Below are 18,782 nucleotides of genomic sequence, written 5' to 3' on the forward strand. Positions count from 1 at the left end.
GTTAAACAATGGAACATAATGTGAAGTGATGTGGATACAAGCAGTTGTGTATAAATAAAGATACATACACTATCAGTATATACATCCTATGACATCATGCAGGATCATGTGACTTCCTTTGAAACCATATGGCAGCTCCAGACCCTGATATCCCCCATGCAGATCCCCACGATGGCTTTCCTTCCCGTATCTTTCCAGTTAGGCACATTTATCAAAGGTTGAATTTCGAATTTCTGTGAGGTTTTTAAAAACTCTCCTAAACTCCCTGTAAATTTCGAAATTCGACCAATCGAAATTTATTTAAAAAATCGAATTTTTCAAACTCTTTGAATTAAATTGACCCGAAAACACAAATCAAATTCTATTCGAATTTAAAAAAACTCGATTTCGAGTTTTTTCTCCGAAAATAATTTAAACTTCAGGAAGGCAGCAAACTACTCCCAATTGACCCTGGACGTCTCCCATTGAATTAAACAGCAATTCGGCAGGTTTTAGGCGGCAAATAGTCGAATTCGAGTTCTTAAAGGGGTTGTTCACCTTTGAGTTGACTTTAAGAATGATGTAGAGAGGGATATTCTGAGACTATTTGCAATTGGTCTTCATTTTTTATTATGTTCGGTTTTTCAGTTATTTAGCTTTTTATTCAGCAGCTCTCCAGTTTGCATTTCACCAGTCTGGTTGCTAGGGTCAAAATTCCCCTAGCAACCATGCACTGATTTGAAAGAGAGACTGGAATACGAATAGGAGAGGCCTGAATAGAAAGATGAGTAATAAAAAGTAACATTAACAATACATTTGTAGCCTTACTGAGCATTTGTTTTTTTAGATGGGGTCAGTGACAGTGACCCCCCATTTGAAAGCTGGAAAGTGTCAGAAGGAGAAGGCAAATAATTAAAAAACTATAAAAAATACATTATGAAGACCAGTTGAAAAGTTGCTTAGAATTGGCAATTTCACCGTGGATTTTGGTAGTACAGTCTACGTTGAGCACCCCCTTTAAAGGGCCAGAGTATTGTAAATCTCGAAAATCGAATTTGCATTTTTTCAAAAACTCGAATCGAATTTGAATAACTCCCTAGTCGAATTTGACAGTTATGACCGTAAAAAAATTCAGAAATTCAAATTTTCAATTCGACCCTTGATAAATCTGCCCCATGTGTCATTTTTGGCCTTTCTCTTCTCGGGTTCTGGAGTCAGAATCAGCAGTTCAGAGAAACAGCATGACACGCAGCACCATGGGTTCCTGGAACTATGGAATGTTTGGGGTCCAGACTATGCCATGAAATGCTTAGGGGTTCATTTGTGGGGGCATCTAAAGGGTTAAACAACCGACCCCTTTTCCAACTTCATTGTTACAAAAACAAACTCCTCAATTGCCCCAAAGTTTTCAGCTGACCATTTCCAGTAGGAAAGCCACCGATCAGTGTCACTTTCCTGGGCTCCCAGGGGCCCCTGCGTGGGTTGATTAATGGGTTGTTCTCTGAAAGGCCTGGGCTCTCATATTGGACATATCCCAGGCACAGGGCAAACGGAGTGCAACACTCGGCTGATTGTAAGCTCAGCTCAGGAAGTTCCCTGCACACACCCCGGGGCCACACTCTGCTTCTCTTGGCTCTAGAGAGGACAATAAACAATAAATCACTGTCTGTAGCTCTCAGGAAAGCCAGAGACGGGGCCCGTGAGGCCCAAGATTAATGCCATTGTGGGAGACTCCAGGATGAGGGGCGAGAGATAATAGACCCCCAGTAATTCTGATTTCTTGCTGTCATTTACTATCATAATATGTTCCTCCTGAATACGTCCGAATTTATGTTGCAGGAGAACATCTATTTCTGGGAACTGGAAAGCAAACACTGGCTCTGCAATGCTGGAACAGATCGCCATGACTGACAGGTGAGTACAACGGGACTCATATGATTCAGCAGGAACAGCAACTAAGTTTGCTCATAGTCTGTACAGAGAGATCCCATAAAACTATGGCAGCATAGATATTCCCTGTACTAAGCACAATTCAGCAGGAACAGTCCCTTAAGTTTGCTCATAGTCTGTACAGAGAGATAACATAAAACTATAGCAGCATAGGTATCCCCTGTACTAAGCACAATTCAGCAGGAACAGTCCCCTAAGTTTGCTCATTGTCTGTACAGAGAGATCCCATAAAACTATGACAGCATAGGTATTCCCCTGTACTAAGCATAATTCAGCAGGAACAGTCCCTTAAGTTTGCTCATAGTCTGTACAGAGAGATCCCATAAAACTATGGCAACAAAGGTATTCTCTGTACTAAGCACAATTCAGCAGGAACAGTCCCTAAGTTTGCTCATAGTCTGTACAGAGAGATCCCATAAAACTATGGCAGCATAGGTATTCCCTGTACTAAGCACAATTCAGCAGGAACAGCCCCCTAAGTTTGCTCATGGTCTGTACAGAGAGATCCCATAAAACTATGGCAGCATAGGTATTCCCTGTACTAAGCACAATTCAGCAGGAACAGCCCCCTAAGTTTGCTCATAGTCTGTACAGAGAGATCCCATAAAACTATGGCAGCATAGGTATTCCCTGTACTAAGCACAATTCAGCAGGAACAGTCCCTAAGTTTGCTCATAGTCTGTACAGAGAGATCCCATAAAACTATGGCAGCATAGGTATTCCCTTTACTAAGCACAATTCAGCAGGAACAGTCCCTAAGTTTCCTCATAGTCTGTACAGAGAGATCCCATAAAACTATGGCAGCATAGGTATTCCCTGTACTAAGCACAATTCAGCAGGAAAAGTCCCCTTAGTTTGCTCATAGTCTGTACAGAGAGATCCCATAAATCTATGGCAGCATAGGTATTCCCCTGTACTGAGCACAATTCAGCAGGAACAGCCCCCTGTTCATAGTCTGTACAGAGAGATCCCATAAAACTATGGCAGCATAGGTATTCCCTGTACTAAGCACAATTCAGCAGGAACAGTCCCCTAAGTTTGCTCATAGTCTGTACAGAGAGATCCCATAAAACTATGGTAGCATAGGTATTCCCCTGTACTGAGCACAATTCAGCAGGAACAGCCCCCTGTTCATAGTCTGTACAGAGAGATCCCATAAAACTATGGTAGCATAGGTATTCCCCTGTACTAAGCACAATTCAGCAGGAACAGTCCCCTAAGTTTGCTCATAGTCTGTACAGAGAGATCCCATAAAACTATGGCAGCATAGGTATTCCCTGTACTAAGCACAATTCAACAGGAACAGTCCCTAAGTTTGCTCATAGTCTGTACAGAGAGATCCCATAAAACTATGGCAGCGTAGGTATTTCCTGTACTAAGCACAATTCAGCAGGAACAGTCCCCTAAGTTTGCTCATAGTTTGTACAGAGAGATCCCATAAAACTATGGCAGCATAGGTATTCCCCTGTACTAAGCACAATTCAGCAGGAACAGCCCCTAAGTTTGCTCATAGTCTGTACAGAGAGATCCCATAAAACTATGACAGCATAGGTATTCCCTGTACTAAGCACAATTCAGCAGGAACAGTCCCTAAGTTTGCTCATAGTGTGTACAGAGAGATCCCATAAAACTATGGCAGCATAGGTATTCCCTGTACTAAGCACAATTCAGCAGGAACAGTCCCCTAAGTTTGCTCATAGTCTGTACAGAGAGATCCCATAAAACTATGGTAGCATAGGTATTCCCCTGTACTAAGCACAATAGATCACTGACTAAAATCATTTTTGTGATTTTTCAGGTACCGGCTGTGGGTCGATTCCGTCTCAGAAATGTTTGGTGGACTGGACATCTGCGCTGTAAAGGCCGTTCACAGCAAGGATGGGAAGGATTATATAATTGAGGTGAGTTTTAATAAGATTATCTATGGGATTTAAAGGGGGTGCTACAGGAAGTGTCTGAAAGGGTACATGGGTGTGGGGTGCAACATCTGAGTTAACCAATCAGGATTGCTGGGATGTATGATGTCAGTCTGCAGATAGATGGAATTTGGCTCTGGCTATGATCTGCCCCATTATTCAGTCAATGACACTGACCACACCCTCTCACTCTCCCTGCAGGTGATGGACAGCTCCATGCCACTGATAGGGGAGCATGTGGAAGAAGATCGCCATCTAGTGGCCGATTTGGTTATTGCTAAAATGACCCAACAAGTTCATATGACGTCTCAGGCAGCATCTGTGGGCCGACCCCTGGCAGTGGTATTAGTATTTGTTCCACTATGTACTTTATTATAATACATATATATATCTGTGTGTAAAGAGAACAGCCCAGAAGCAGGAAGCCCTTGTATTATCAATACATTCTGGGATGAGCCAGCTGTTGCACTACAATTCCCAGCATTCTCAGTGCTTTACATCTATGGAGCTGAGTAATAGTTCCAGCACAGGGACCGATCCCAGAGCCCAGAATCACTTTCCCTTTCTAGGAATTCTGCGATTGTCTCTGTTCCAGCCTCCGGCTCCAAACTCCTGCGTTACATAGTTCTATAGGTATGTTCCTTATTAGCGGGAGACAATGCCTTGTCCTTGGAACGGGGTCATGATGATTCCCTCTTGGACCCTCTCTGTGATGCGACTACAGAGAAGAAATAGCTAAATAACCTTCATCCCGCATACATTTTGTTTTTGGCAGACAAGTATATTTTCCGAAGCCATAAGAACAAATGGTTCCTGCGTAATGAACTGCCCTGGGAAATACATACAGAACATACGTTCTTTTTTATCTCATTGCAAATCGAGGCCAGCCACTGAAAGTTCTCCTTAAAGGGGACATGTACCCCACTTTCAATTGGCCCCTGATGTTCTGTCCTAGTGGAGGCCAGAAAGAACAACAAAAGCTCAAGTTACTGATGTAAGAAGCATCTCCTGATGTTTCTCAGCTCAGTTCGGCGGTAGAACTGAGCAGAGAAGTGTCAAGAGACGCTTCCTGCATCAGTAATTTAAGTTGTATGCCAGTTCCATTGTTACACATCTGTCTCTCAGCCTCAACAGGTCCAGCCTCAAGCTATAAAACCCCAGATGCAGCCTCAGCCCGGACCCCCAGGCTCAGCTCAACCTCGACCTGCTCCACAAGGTAGGTGTCCCTTCTACAAAAGATTATAAAACCCGTTGGATACATGATACAGAGAATAATAAAGCAACATCAGCCCATCCTATAGCCAATCAGAGCATTCGATTATTGATGACTCAAGTGCCGCCTGCCAAATCCAATAGGGGGAACATCCAGGTAGAAAGATTGCCAAGTCCAAGCTGCTGATTGGTTGCTATGGGTAACTAGAACTATAGCCATATAGAGGACACATTATTATGTATCTACCCCATCTTCAGTCTCTGCATGATCCTTCCTAGAGCAGAGGTGACATCTAGTGGACATAAGAAGCATGACTTCCTAATACTAATGACTGACCCTAATCCTCAAATGTTGGGGGGAAATGGTCTGAAGCTTCCAGGTAATTAAGGGTCAAGTCTTGAGAAGATCTCCAGAGAGAGAGGCAGCAGACACCTTGGAAAGTCCATGAGATGGGCCCATCAGTCATTAGACACCCTGATTTAGAGACGGCTTTCTTTATTTAGACTAATGACACGTGCATGGGGTATAAAGGGGATGTTCTGATGGAACCGGCTGTATATAAATGTATTATCTGTTATACAGGTGGCCCTCGCCAGACACAAGGCTCTCCTGCCCAGAGGACAGGGCCTCCAGCACAACCAAGACTTTCTCCCCAAGGCCAACAGCCTCAGACTTCACAGCCTGGCTCCCCACAGACACAACGCTCTCCTAATTCCCCACAGCTCCCCCCCAGACCTGCAAGTGGAACCCCACCATCCCAAACCCCCAAGTCTGTTTCCCCTCAGCCTTTAAGACCCCCTGCCCAGGGGCAGGCACAAAACCCACCAGGACCTGGGCCAACTGCAAAACCCCAACCCATGCTCAAGTAAGTGCTGTAATTAACCATTCCCTAATGAGTTGGTGTCCCCCTATTCTTCCACGGCCCCCCGCATTCACATTGTCAGCTTCCTGTTCTGACTTATCTGCATTAAAGGGCAAATAAATAGAATAAGGCTAGAAATGCTGTATTTTGTATACTAAACATAAACATGAACTTATGCACCACAAGCCTAATCAAACAAATGATTTATGCTTTCAAAGTTGGCCACAGGGGGTCACCATCTTGTAACTTTGTTATACATCTTTGCAAGACCAAGACTGTGCACATGCTCAGTGTGGTCTGGGCTTAGGGATCGTCATAAATGATCAAAACAGCACAAGTCAAATAATATCTGCCAGAAGCCGATACAGCAAGACTGATTAATAATCAGAATATACAGACTGCACTGGGTCCTGTGTTGTCATGTAATCTAATGTGGATTTTATAGTTTTTGTATTGTTTAATACAAACTTTCTCCAACTCTGCAGAACCAGTGGCTGCAGCAAAATAATCCTCCAAATAGAATCCCAGTTTATCTGTTTAAATCTGGCTCCATGATCTTTGTCCCTGCAGCTGGAGTTGGAAACAGTAATGGGGATGTAAAGGCAAGAATAAAATCCAATATAATCTCTACACAGTCGCCGACTGCTCTACAGGGAAACAAACAAAGCTGCTTGAGTTCTGCATGGCTGGGAAGTAAGGTGGTAGCTCCCCCTGCTGTACATAAGTATGATTGTTTCCCTGCAGAGCAGTTAGGGACCGTCTGACAATTCCTATCCACAGCAGTAAATGAAGGGAGAATTTCACTGCATACAGTCAGGTTTCTTATAAAACCAGTACACATTTTTTAATTAAAGTATATTGGTTTCTTTTTCATTAAAGTAAAAATGGGGTTTTATTTTTTGCCTTTAGATGCCCTTTAAGCTCCCCCATTTCTCTGTAAACACTTTGGCTCTCCAGCTGCTGCAGAACTACAAATCCCATAATTCCCTGGGCAGCAGAAACTTGTAGATGATGAGCCACGGGCTGCATTTCATTTTTGCCGTATTGCTGAATGGTTCTTCTCTCTCTCTGTCTCTCTGCTTTACAGCAAATCCCAGTCACTGACCAACAATTTCAATATCTCGGATCCTTCCGCACGCAGCACTGGCAACGAAGACGAGGCGAAAGCGGAGACCATCCGCAACTTGAGAAAGTCGTTTGCCAGTCTCTTCTCTGACTAATCCCGAGCTCTGCTGTCTTCCTATCCAATCCACACCCTTGTATAAGTCAGAATCTTCCAGGCCTTCCTTCCAGGCTCCTTGTTAATGTTGAAGGTCCTTTGAGTATTTGATTTGCACTGTAGGAGCCACCCATGGTCTTCTGGGCCCATTTCACCCATATCCAGACTAACTGCTCGCCGGAAGCCAATCACATGGCGTATCCCAGTATGTATAACTCAGCTGTCCAATGACTACCTTTTTTGGCCATTATCACTATAACGCTGGACCATGAAGCCATTTTACCTGAATATGCACACAGACCATTGTTCTTCAACCCAGAAAGCTCTTATTTAATGATTTAATGCATTCCACGTAATCCAGCAAGAACATCTTGTATGGCCATGGTGCCATCTTGTCGATACAAATTCACCACCAGGATCTCATTATTATAAACCAAGTTGCTACTCCTTGTTGCCTCAAAAGTAAAGCCATTTTAGTGCATTTGCTGCAAGAGTGTAGAGTGCTGAGGAATCTTCCAAGAATGCAGAGGAACTCCAGCTCATTCCCCGTAGGGTTCTTTCCTTTGCCATGGGCCATAATCTTGACCCTTCTCATGCAATTCAAGACCTTATGCACTGGGACTATGACTTCTTTGTATCGTCATGTTCTCCTACGCCGATCACTAGAAAGCTACTAGCATGTCTTCTTCTCCACGCAGCAGAAGGTATATCTTCTTCCAGCAGTTGGAACATAATAATACAACGTTGCCTTCTACATGGACTTAGAAGTCATCATCATGCTTAGGGGTATCAATAAGACATCTTCCAACCCTTAGGGTGCAACCAATGTACCTGTCAGTGAGACATCTTTCTTTACTGGGGCCATCATGCTTCCACATTCCTGCACTGGTTTCTATAGATGTGTCTTTAGTCATCCCAAGGCACATTCATATTTGTGCTCCTCCTAATATCTTCCATAACAGAGATCCGCATATTCACTGGGACTATTGTATGGCTGGTACAATCTTAGACATTGTAGAGAACTGTTAAAACCAATGAGTGATGCCCCAGTAGACATGGACACCACCTCCAGTAAGGTAACCCAAGGCATCTTCCAAGCCTTTCTTTCATATTAGATCAAAAATCCTAGTTAAGATATACTATATGGGCAAAAGTATGGGGCACCTGCCTGCCCAACATCTCATTCCCAAACCAAGTGAGTTATTAGGAAGTTACCCCACTCCTTTTGCTGCTATAACTGCCCTACTCTTCAGGGAAGGTTCCCACTAGATGCTGAAACATTGTTGCTGGGAGTTGCTTCCATTCAGCTACATGATCATTAATGAGGTTGGGTACTGATATTGGGGGTAGAGCTCACAGTTGGGGTTCAAGTTCATCTCATATGGGTTTGGTTGAGGTCAGATATCTGTGTAGTCAGGTTCTTTCCAGATCAGCAAACCCATTCTGTAGGACCTGGCGTGGTTCATAGGGGTATTCTTCTATTGAAACAGGTAGGACCTTCCCCAAACTGTTCCACTAAGTAGAAAACAGGGAATTGTCAGGAATGTCAATGTACCCTGTAGTCTTAAAGTTTTACTGGAACCAGGGGCCCAAACCATAGAAACTGCTCCAGCACATTATTCCTCCTCAGATGTTCTCCTGGGATCTGCCAGACTCAAGAAGTGACAGTTCTGGTTGAGGACATGGCACATTAGATAGAGTATACATTTGCCCATATAGTGACTGTTGCTTCAGGGACAGAGGTAAGTGTTTTTGGACTGCAGCACAAGCCATTCTGAGCATGGAGAGTCCAGTAAAATGACTTCAAAGACTTGGCCACGGTTAAGACATCTTAATACTGTGGGAATTCAATAGACCGTATAAAGCTGGAACACACAGATGCACCTCATTCCACATCAGATTAAAATGTTTATTCCATGAGCGCTGGCTCCCGCAAAGCTTTGCTTGGATCTAATACTCTTGGAATAAAATCTGGAATGAGGTGAATCAGCGTGTGCCAGGCCTGTCATCTTTCCTGATACGGTTTGTTGGGTTCCCCCTCGACCGAAAGCTCAAACCTTGTGCACCTGAACACTCTGTGCGCTGTGAATTCTCAAGTTTACTGGGTTTCTTCATTATTTGTCGGAATCCAAACCCCAAATCTCCCCCTAACTGACCTTCAGGCTGAGCCCCCTTAGCTTATAACAAGGTTACAGATATATAGAAACATTGGGGTGTCACCCTGCTATAGTTCCAGGGGTACCCAGGGTACAAATAAGCACTCACCCCAAATCTCCCCCTAACTGGCCTTCAGACTGGGCCCCCTTAGCTCATAACAAAGTTACAGATATATAGAAGAAATGGGGTAACAGTCACCCTGCTATAGTTCCAGGGGTACCCAGGATACAAATAAACACTCACCCCAAATCTCCCCCTAACTGACCTTCAGACTGGGCCCCCTTAGCTCATAACAAGGTTTCAGATATATAGAAACATTGGGGTAACAGTCACCCTGCTATAGTTCCAGGGGTACCCAGGACACAAATAAACACTCACCCCAAATCTCCCCCTAACTGACCTTCAGACTGGGCCCCCTTAGCTTATAACAAGGTTACAGATATATAGAAACATTGGGGTGTCACCCTGCTATAGTTCCAGGGGTACCCAGGGTACAAATAAGCACTCACCCCAAATCTCCCCCTAACTGACCTTCAGACTGGGCCCCCTTAACTCATAACAAAGTTACAGATATATAGAAACATTGGGGTGTCACCCTGCTATAGTTCCAGGGGTACCCAGGGTACAAATAAACACTCACCCCAAATCTCCCCCTAACTGACCTTCAGACTGGGCCCCCTTAACTCATAACAAAGTTACAGATATATAGAAGAAATGGGGTAACAGTCACCCTGCTATAGTTCCAGGGGTACCCAGAGTACAAATAAACACTCACCCCAAATCTCCCCCTAACTGGCCTTCAGACTGGGCCCCCTTAGCTCATAACAAGGTTACAGATATATAGAAACATTGGGGTAACAGTCACCCTGCTATAGTTCCAGGGGTACCCAGGGCACAAATAAGCACTCACCCCAAATCTCCCCCTAACTGACCTTCAGACTGGGCCCCCTTAGCTCATAACAAGGTTACAGATATATAGAAACATTGGGGTAACAGTCACCCTGCTATAGTTCCAGGGGTACCCAGGGTACAAAAAAACACTCACCCCAAATCTCCCCCAAATTGACCTTCAGACTGGGCCCCCTTAGCTCATAACAAGGTTACAGATATATAGAAACATTGGGGTGTCACCCTGCTATAGTTCCAGGGGTACCCAGGGTACAAATAAACACTCACCCCAAATCTCCCCCAAACTGACCTTCAGACTGGGCCCCCTTAGCTCATAACAAGGTTACAGATATATAGAAACATTGGGGTAACATACAGGAGCCATAGAACACAGCTTTGAAAACACTTTACTTTTTGTTTTTTCCAGAAACACTGTATGCAATTATATGTTAATTATACACACGCTCGTTATTCAAATGGCTTTCAACGTTAGCAAATAAATGAGCTCATTAGCAGAGGAGGAGGTTGGCTGCTATACGGCGGGTTCGAATCTCTATCCACCCAGTTCCCATCTTCTGTCTGACGATCATTTCTATTTTATGTTTTCTGTATTTGTGTTTATTTATTGATGTTATAAATAATAAAAGAGAAAGAAAAAAAAAAAAGTTTCCTGAATTCCTGTTCATACTTATTCTCAAAACCCCAACACAAGGTTATATTAATGAAAGAAACCCCCCAAAATATTATCCCAAACTGTCATATTTGTTGCCTCATCTATAAAGTGCAACTGTCACACACACAAAACCAGGAAGTCCACGCTGGTGACTTTATAGGAAGAGACTTATTCACAACAAAAGGAGACGTTTTTTGGGTTGAGAAACATCCCAGGTAACAATCCCGCCTCCAAATGGCTCCGCCCCTTCACCCCCAAACACTAAGTTCATATGAAGCCCCTCCGGATGTCAAGACCCCTTCCTCTGCTGGGGCGGAGACCGCTGGACCCTGGAATCGATGGGTCATTCTCAGAGAAGGGCAGAGTCACTTTAAAGGGGTTTAAGTGCGTGGGGTTGACAATAGGGGGGAATGGCCTTTGGTCATAGTCCCCCCCAATGATGCCAGGAGGGTAATTGAAGTCTGGTGGGAAGACGTTTGGGTAATAAGGGTAGGGGTGAGCATTCCTGGGAGGCAGAAACTGCCGGCGCACAAATCGATTGCGATCCATTTTCTGCTTGAACTTCTCCTTATAGAGCTGCAGCACAAACAAAGATGGAGACCATTATACCCTGGGGATTCCAAAGGCCTCGGCCCATACAGACACATACAGACACATACGGACACATACGCACACATACAGATACATATGGACCCATTCAAATACATATGGACCCATCCGGACCCATACAGAGCCATACGGACCCCATACAGACCCATTCAAATACATATTGACCCATCCGGACCCATACAAACCCATACGGACCCCAGACAGACCCCATACAAATACATACGGACCCATACAAATACAAACGGACCCATCCGGACCCATCCAGATACATACGGACCCATCCAGATACATACGAAGCCATCCAGATACATACGAAGCCATCCAGATACATCCGGACCCATCCAGATACATACGAAGCCATCCAGATACATACGAAGCCATCCAGATACATCCGGACCCATACAAATACATACGGACCCATACAAATACATATGGACCCATCCGGACCCATACAGATACATACGGACCCATACGGACCCATACAGATACATACGGACCCATACAGATACAAACGGACCCATACAGATACATACGGACCCATACAGATACAAACGGACCCATACAGATACATACGGACCCATACAGATACAAACGGACCCATACAGATACATACGGACCCATACAGATACATACGGACCCATACAGATACATACGGACCCATACAGATACATACGGACCCATCCAGATACATACGGACCCATCCAGACACACACAGACACATATGGACCCATACAGATACAAACAGACACATACTGTACATAACACACTACACCCACCTTTTTCCAATCCGTGCCCAAATTCCTTGGAAGACTATCTGTTAAACAGCAAAGAATAGAGTTAGTGCTCATCCTTAACAGCATTGCCAGAAAGCAGCATGTGCCCATGATATACATAAGCTGCTCCTCTGCCCATCACTCTGCTCTTATCCCCAAACAGAGAATTATGGGAGGTGGATTATTTTCAATTTAACAGAACAGCCCTATCTATGTATGTGGTTCTTTTGAAAAACAATATGGCAGCTCCGTATCTATCCAACTGCAAATCAACTCCAGTTCTGCAAGGCTCAACTCTAGTGAATATGCGGGTTCTTACAGGCTGCGGCCTCCCTAACCTCTACTCACTCCGGAAATCCCGGATGCAAAGGAAGCGCCAGAGGGAGGGGTCATCGGTGTCGGCCAATAACTCTTTACAGGTGGCGGAGAGGTTGAGAAGCGAGCGAATGTCCAACAGGCGGAAAATCCTCAGCTTAAGCTCCGGCGGAAGGACCAGCAACCCGAATACGTCCGGGAGGTTCAGTACTGCCGTAAGGAAGAGAACGGAGATAAGGAGGGACATAACTGTCATTTACTGTCACGTGTGGGAGGGGCGGAGATGACAGTTACCTTGCCGGGCGGCAGCAAGCAGAGGATACGCCACTTGGTCTTTAAACTGACCCGATAACTTCTGGAGATCCTTATACACAGAGGCCACATTGTTATCTAATGAGGGGGGACAGGAACAAGATGCTGAATCACTTCCTGTCCCACCACTTAATTGTCCCACCCGCCCCTTTACCAGCAGAGATGCACCTGGAGTACCTGTTTCGGGGTAGGAAATATAGGAATTGGTCGACAGCTGAAGTTTCCGCACGCTTTTCATCTCGCTGTTAATCTTCATTGTGGCTGCACATGTTAAAGGAGAAGGAAAGGCTAAAACTAAGTCAACTTTATCAGAAAGGTCTATATAAATATACCAGTAAACCCTCAAAGTAATGCTGCTCTGAGTCCCCTGAAAAAAGAAACAGCACATTTCTTTCCTTCTATTGTGTACTCATGGGCTTCTGTATCAGACTAACTGTTTTCAGCTTAAACCTCCAGGGCTAGGGCTTGAGCATGCTCAGTTTGCTTCTCTCTCCCTCCCTGCTGTAATCTGAGCCCAGAGCTATGAGTGAGCAGGGAGAGACTGAGGCAGGAAGTGATGTCACACCAAACTAATATGGCAGCTGCTATCCTAAACAAACAGAGAGCTTCTAGAGCTGTTTACTCGGGTTTGGTAAAGCATTCTACAGAATAAATATAGTCTTATAGCTTGTGCTATTGTGGCTAATCTATTGGCAATAAACTGCTTCGGTAGCTTTCCTTCTCCTTTAAAGGGGAAGTAAAGTCTAAAGTAGAATAAAGCTAGAAATGCTGTATTTTGTATACTAACCATAAACATGAACTTACTGCACCACAAGCCTAATCAAACAAATGATTTATGCTTTCAAAGTTGGCCACAGGGGGTCACCATCTTGTAACTTTGTTATACATCTTTGCAAGACCAAGACTGTGCACATGCTCAGTGCGGTCTGGGCTGCTTAGGGATCATCATAAATGATCAAAACAGCACAAGTCAAATAATATCTGCCAGAAGCCGATACAGCAAGACTGATTAATAATCAGAATATACAGACTGCACTGGGTCCTGTGTTGTCATGTAATCTAATGTGGATTTTATAGTTTTTGTATTGTTTAATACAAACTTTCTCCAACTCTGCAGAATCAGTGGCTGCAGCAAAATAATCCTCCAAATAGAATCCCAGTTTATCTGTTTAAATCTGGCTCCATGATCTTTGTCCCTGCAGCTGGAGTTGGAAACAGTAAAGGGGATGTAAAGGCAAAATAAAATCCAATACAAATCTCTACACAGTCGCCGACTGCTCTAACAGGGAAACAAACAAAGCTGCTTGAGTTCTGCATGGCTGGGAAGTAAGGCGGGGGCTCCCCCTGCTGTTCATAAGTATGATTGTTTCCCTGCAGAGCAGTTAGGGACCGTCTGACAATTCCTATCCACAGCAGTAAATGAAGGGAGAATTTCACTGCATACAGTCAGGTTTCTTATAAAAACGGTACATATTTTTTTATTAAAGTATATTGGAGATAGGTTTCTTTTTCATTAAAGAAAGTAAAAATTTGATTTTTTTTTTTTGTTTGCCTTTACATGTCCTTTAAAAAAGGGGGAAATGCAAGGGACAGTGGGATTTATGGGAAATGAGTCAGGATAGGGCCAAAATCCCTCTAACAGTTGCCTAAGGGAATTGCATAGAAACAGGAAGAGCAATTGTCACCCCAAAATGTACTGACACTGCCTTTTAGGGTGGCAAAAAAAAAAACAGAGGACACAACACATGAAAACTGTCACCTGTGCTATAGTAATACTATGTATGTCCAGTAGGTGGAGCACCAGTTGGCACAGCAAGAGACATAAAATAGACAGAAGTTGGCAGTTGTAGATGGCAGAAAGGCTGAAAGATCGGGAGAGTGAGAGAACGGGAGAAAGAGAATGGATAAAATATTTACCATTGATTATGACTAGTTTGCCCATTGGCAAGCAGACCAGGGTAGCAGAGACTTCAGCACACAGAGGGTGAGTATAGTGTAGTCTGTAGGCACCACCACTGCGCCAATCACGTGGCATACATAGGGCCTTGGTTTCAGCACCCTGGAGGAAGAGGGGGAAGAGGAGAAAGGGTTAACAACTGCCGAGCTGTCTCCCCACCAATCAACCCATAGATGGTGATGTTGAGCCAAACAAACATCCGACCAATCACAAAAGAAGAATCACTATGGCAGCACCAACCTTTCCCCCATTAAAGGGGTTGTTCACCTTTAAATTAACTGTTAGTATGATGTAGAGAGTGATATTCTGAGACAATTTGCAATTGGTTTTCATTTTTTATTATTTGCGTTTTTTGAGTTATTTAGCTTTCAGCAGCTCTCCAGTTGGCAGTTGCAGCCATCTGGTTGCTAGGGTCCAAATTACCCTAGCAACCATGCATTGATTTCAATAAGAGACTGAAATATGAATAGGAGAGGGCCGGAGTAGAAAGAAAGTGATAAAAAGTAGCAATAACAATTACACGTGTATCCTTAAAGAGCATTTTGGTTTTAGATGGGGTCAGTGACCCCCATTTGAAAGCTGAAAAGAATCAGAAAGAAGGCAAATAATTTAAAACATATCAACAAAAAAATGAAGACCAATTGATCAGTTGTTTAGAACTAGCTACTCTATAACACACTAAAAGGTAAAGGGGAACCACCCCATTAATTGCTGAGTAAATAAATCTTGGATAAAGCAAAGCTACATTTCCTAGAGAGTAAAGATGGTGTAGGGGGACCAGTGGGTGTGGCCACGATGGTTGCCTCGATGTGATTGGAGGGATTATTGTTTTAATACAACGTCCCATGTTTATTTCTTACCTTGTGTAAGTAGCCAGTCTCCAGCATAAGCAGGTGGATCACTACTATGAAAGCGTCGCTGGCAGTTGTGCAGCTGGCAGTTTGGTACAGGACCTCGAGTGAATGTGGGATTTTCCCATCCACGGCCTCGCTGCACAGCATCACTTCCCAGGCCGGGCCGGACAGCTGACCCTCCATTGCTACGTCATCGAGTGAAGGAGAAGCCTCAGCCTGGTGGAGGAACCAACATACACATCACATTCTGTTACTTACTATAGCTCTACTACTGCTAGTATCTCCATTACCTGAGGCATGGCTCCTGCACCTTCATTATCTGCGTGGCCTTTGGGTCTCTTGTTAGCGGTGCTGCAGGGCTGGGTGGGATCCTCCAGAGGGCAGCGAGGGACCCGCCTCTCGGGCGCAGGGGGAGGAGCTAGTTGTGGAGAGTCCGGCAGCAGCACAACAATCAGATCCCCGGAGATGATCCCTGCAGACTCCAGGGTGGTCTGATCCTCAGTCAGGGCATCTTTGCCATTCAGTGTGATGGTGAAATGTGTCTCAGCGCTGTAGGGGGAGGGGATACTGTAATTAAAGGGCAAGTGTCCCTGCACATACCTGTGAGACTAGTCCCAGGAGGGCAGCTTATTACCTATAGCCCAGAGACGGGAGGGTAACCGAGGATAATTTACTCCGCAAGTCTCCCAGTGTCGGCTGCTCCGCCTCCAATTCCAAGCGACTCGTCTGCTTCCTCACTCGCACCCTCAGCTTCATTCTGTATAAACCTCGTGTCCCTGAGGGAAGGAATGAGACTTGTAAAGGAACAAAAGCTGCTTCTGATTGGCTGTCGCTCCATAGCAACATGTTATTAACTTCTATTTATATAGCGCGGACATATCCTACAGTGTAGTACAGAGATTATCCATCATTCCCATCAGTCCCTGCCCCAGTGAGTTTACAATCTAAGGTCCCCATCACATTCCCATCAGACCCTGTCCCAGTGAGCTTACAATATAAGGTCCCTATCATTTTCCCATCAGTCCCTACCCCAGTGATCTTACAATCTAAGGTCCCTATCACATTCCAATCAGTCAGTCCCTGACCCAGTGAGCTTACAATCTAAGGTCCCTATCACATTCCAATCAGTCAGTCCCTGCCCCAGTGATCTTACAATCTAAGGTCCCTATCACATTTTCATCAGTCCCTGCCCCAGTGAGTTTACAATCTAAGGTCCATATGACTTTCCCATCAGTCCCTGCCCCAGTGAGCTTACAATCTAAGGTCCCTATCACATTCACATCAGTCCCTGCCCCTGTGAGTTTACAATCTAAGGTCCCTATCACATTCCCATCAGTCTCTGCACCTGTGAGCTTACAATCGAAGGTCCCGATAACATTCCCATCAGTTCCTGCCCCAGTGAGCTTACAATCTAAGGTCCATATGACATTCCCATCAGTCCCTGCCCCAGTGAGTTTACAATCTAAGGTCCCTATCACATTCCCATCAGTCCCTGCCCCAGTGAGTTTACAATCTAAGGTCCCTATCACATTCCCATCAGTCCCTGCCCCAGTGATCTTACAATCTAAGGTCCCTATCACATTCACATCAGTCTCTGCCCCTGTGAGCTTACAATCGAAGGTCCCGATAACATTCCCATCAGTTCCTGCCCCAGTGAGCTTACAATCTAAGGTCCCTATAACATTCCCATCAGTCCCTGCCCCAGTGTTTTTACAATCTAAGGTCCCTGTCACATTATTATCAGTCCCTGCCCCAGTGAGCTTACAATCTAAGGTCCTTATCACATTCCCATCAGTCTCTGCCCCTGTGAGTTTACAATCTAAGGTCCCTATCACATTCCCATCAGTTCCTGCCCCAGTGAGCTTACAATCTAAGGTCCATATGACTTTCCCATCAGTCCCTGCCCCAGTGAACTTACAATCTAAGGTCCCTATCACTTTCCCTCTAAGGTCCCTATCACATTCACATGAGTCCCTGCCCAAGTGAGCTGACAATTAACCTGTCTGTATGTATTTGGGTGTGGGAGGAAACCAATGCAGACCCACATGCATATTTGCTGGAATTGAGCTGAGGACCCCAGATACAAAGAAACCAGTAAAAGCCACTCACCAGTTGCAGATGTTTGCCCGTGGGGCTAGTTAAGTGAGCTGGTGGCTCGGTGCATGACGCGTCACTATCACTTTCACTTCTGCTCTGTCGGCTGCAGAGTCTGTGTCGCTTCTATTTCTGCACAGCAAGATCTGTATAAACAAACCAGCGTCAGCAGAAGAACATGCCTCTTTTTAAAGGGGAACTAGAGCCTGAAAAGTAAAATAGCTGTGGATGTTGTACTTTATATACTGTAGTGACTGCCCCAGCCCAGAGGTGCAGCAGCCCTATATCAGTAATGATTCAGTTACCCCCAGCAGCTCCTCATCCTGTTAGACAGCTTCTGTGAGTCAGTGGCTCTGCACATGCTCAGTGGGCTCTTGGCTGCTGGGGAGAAGCTGAGCTTAGGGCTTGTGGGAAATAGAATAGTAAATGGGTCTTTAAGGTGAGGTCAGTCACAGCAGCAAAGAGCATGTGCTGGGAATCAGCAAATAAGAAGACGTGGAGCTAAACAACATGTCCCCCAGTGTAAGCATAGAATTGCAAGCTCTTCAGCTCAGGCTCATGACTAGAGCCTCACCTGCTTCCTCCTTCAGCCGCCGCCTCCTCCCACCTCACTCACCACCTGTCACATGGGGGGCGGGGACTCTACTGTCGAGTGACAACACGACCCGCCCAGCTATCCCCGGAAATTACTGCTTACGGCGGAAGTGCGTGTTATTCGTCATTGACGCGGAGTTCATAGCCATGTAGGGAAGTGTGGCGGAAGAGATGGTCAAACAGGCACAGAGTCGGCAGATAAGCGCTAACGGGCTTGTTTGTTTAGTTGCGCACTGGGTATCGCTAGTCCAGGGATGTTTGTACGCGGAGGGAGAGATAATTCACCTCTTGTAAGAGGGCTGCCCCACTTCCTGTCTCCGAGCGGAGAGGTCACGTGTCGCGCTGATGTCACATGGGCATGCGCAGGAGAAGGCTGAGGCGGAGCCGGCGCTAGAGCTTTGCTGTCCCGGGTGCACG

General features: G+C 45.1%; 2 protein-coding genes across 5 annotated transcripts in view; one reads left to right on the top strand and one right to left on the bottom strand.

Annotated features, from left to right (window-relative positions):
- The window catches only part of syn3.L (synapsin III L homeolog), a 174,404-nt gene extending 165,328 nt beyond the window's left edge, over window positions 1–9,076 (top strand). The window contains 8 exon segments of one of the 2 annotated variants that reach the window (NM_001085735.1): window positions 1,819–1,893; window positions 3,728–3,830; window positions 4,047–4,187; window positions 4,971–5,061; window positions 5,642–5,730; window positions 5,732–5,761; window positions 5,763–5,923; window positions 7,008–7,354. In NM_001085735.1, the coding sequence (NP_001079204.1) occupies window positions 1,819–1,893; window positions 3,728–3,830; window positions 4,047–4,187; window positions 4,971–5,061; window positions 5,642–5,730; window positions 5,732–5,761; window positions 5,763–5,923; window positions 7,008–7,140 (823 nt within the window). In that variant the 3' untranslated portion in view covers window positions 7,141–7,354. 2 annotated transcript variants of the gene reach the window in all.
- Window positions 9,077–10,575: 1,499 nt separating this feature from the next.
- fbxo7.L (F-box protein 7 L homeolog) lies at window positions 10,576–18,606 on the bottom strand. 3 transcript variants are annotated; one of them, XM_018240840.2, is made up of 11 exons: window positions 18,469–18,606; window positions 17,787–17,917; window positions 16,312–16,453; window positions 15,968–16,226; window positions 15,684–15,893; window positions 14,784–14,925; window positions 13,044–13,127; window positions 12,849–12,944; window positions 12,588–12,764; window positions 12,243–12,280; window positions 10,576–11,433 (listed from the first exon to the last, which is right to left on the bottom strand). In XM_018240840.2, exons 3-11 carry the CDS (start codon window positions 16,431–16,433, stop codon window positions 11,125–11,127), a joined length of 1,437 nt encoding a protein of 478 aa, XP_018096329.1. In that variant the 5' UTR covers window positions 16,434–16,453; window positions 17,787–17,917; window positions 18,469–18,606; the 3' UTR covers window positions 10,576–11,124.
- Between the last annotated feature and the right edge of the window lie 176 nt (window positions 18,607–18,782).

Source organism: Xenopus laevis, chromosome 3L (assembly GCF_017654675.1).
Source record: "Xenopus laevis strain J_2021 chromosome 3L, Xenopus_laevis_v10.1, whole genome shotgun sequence".
NCBI lineage: Eukaryota > Metazoa > Chordata > Amphibia > Anura > Pipidae > Xenopus > Xenopus laevis.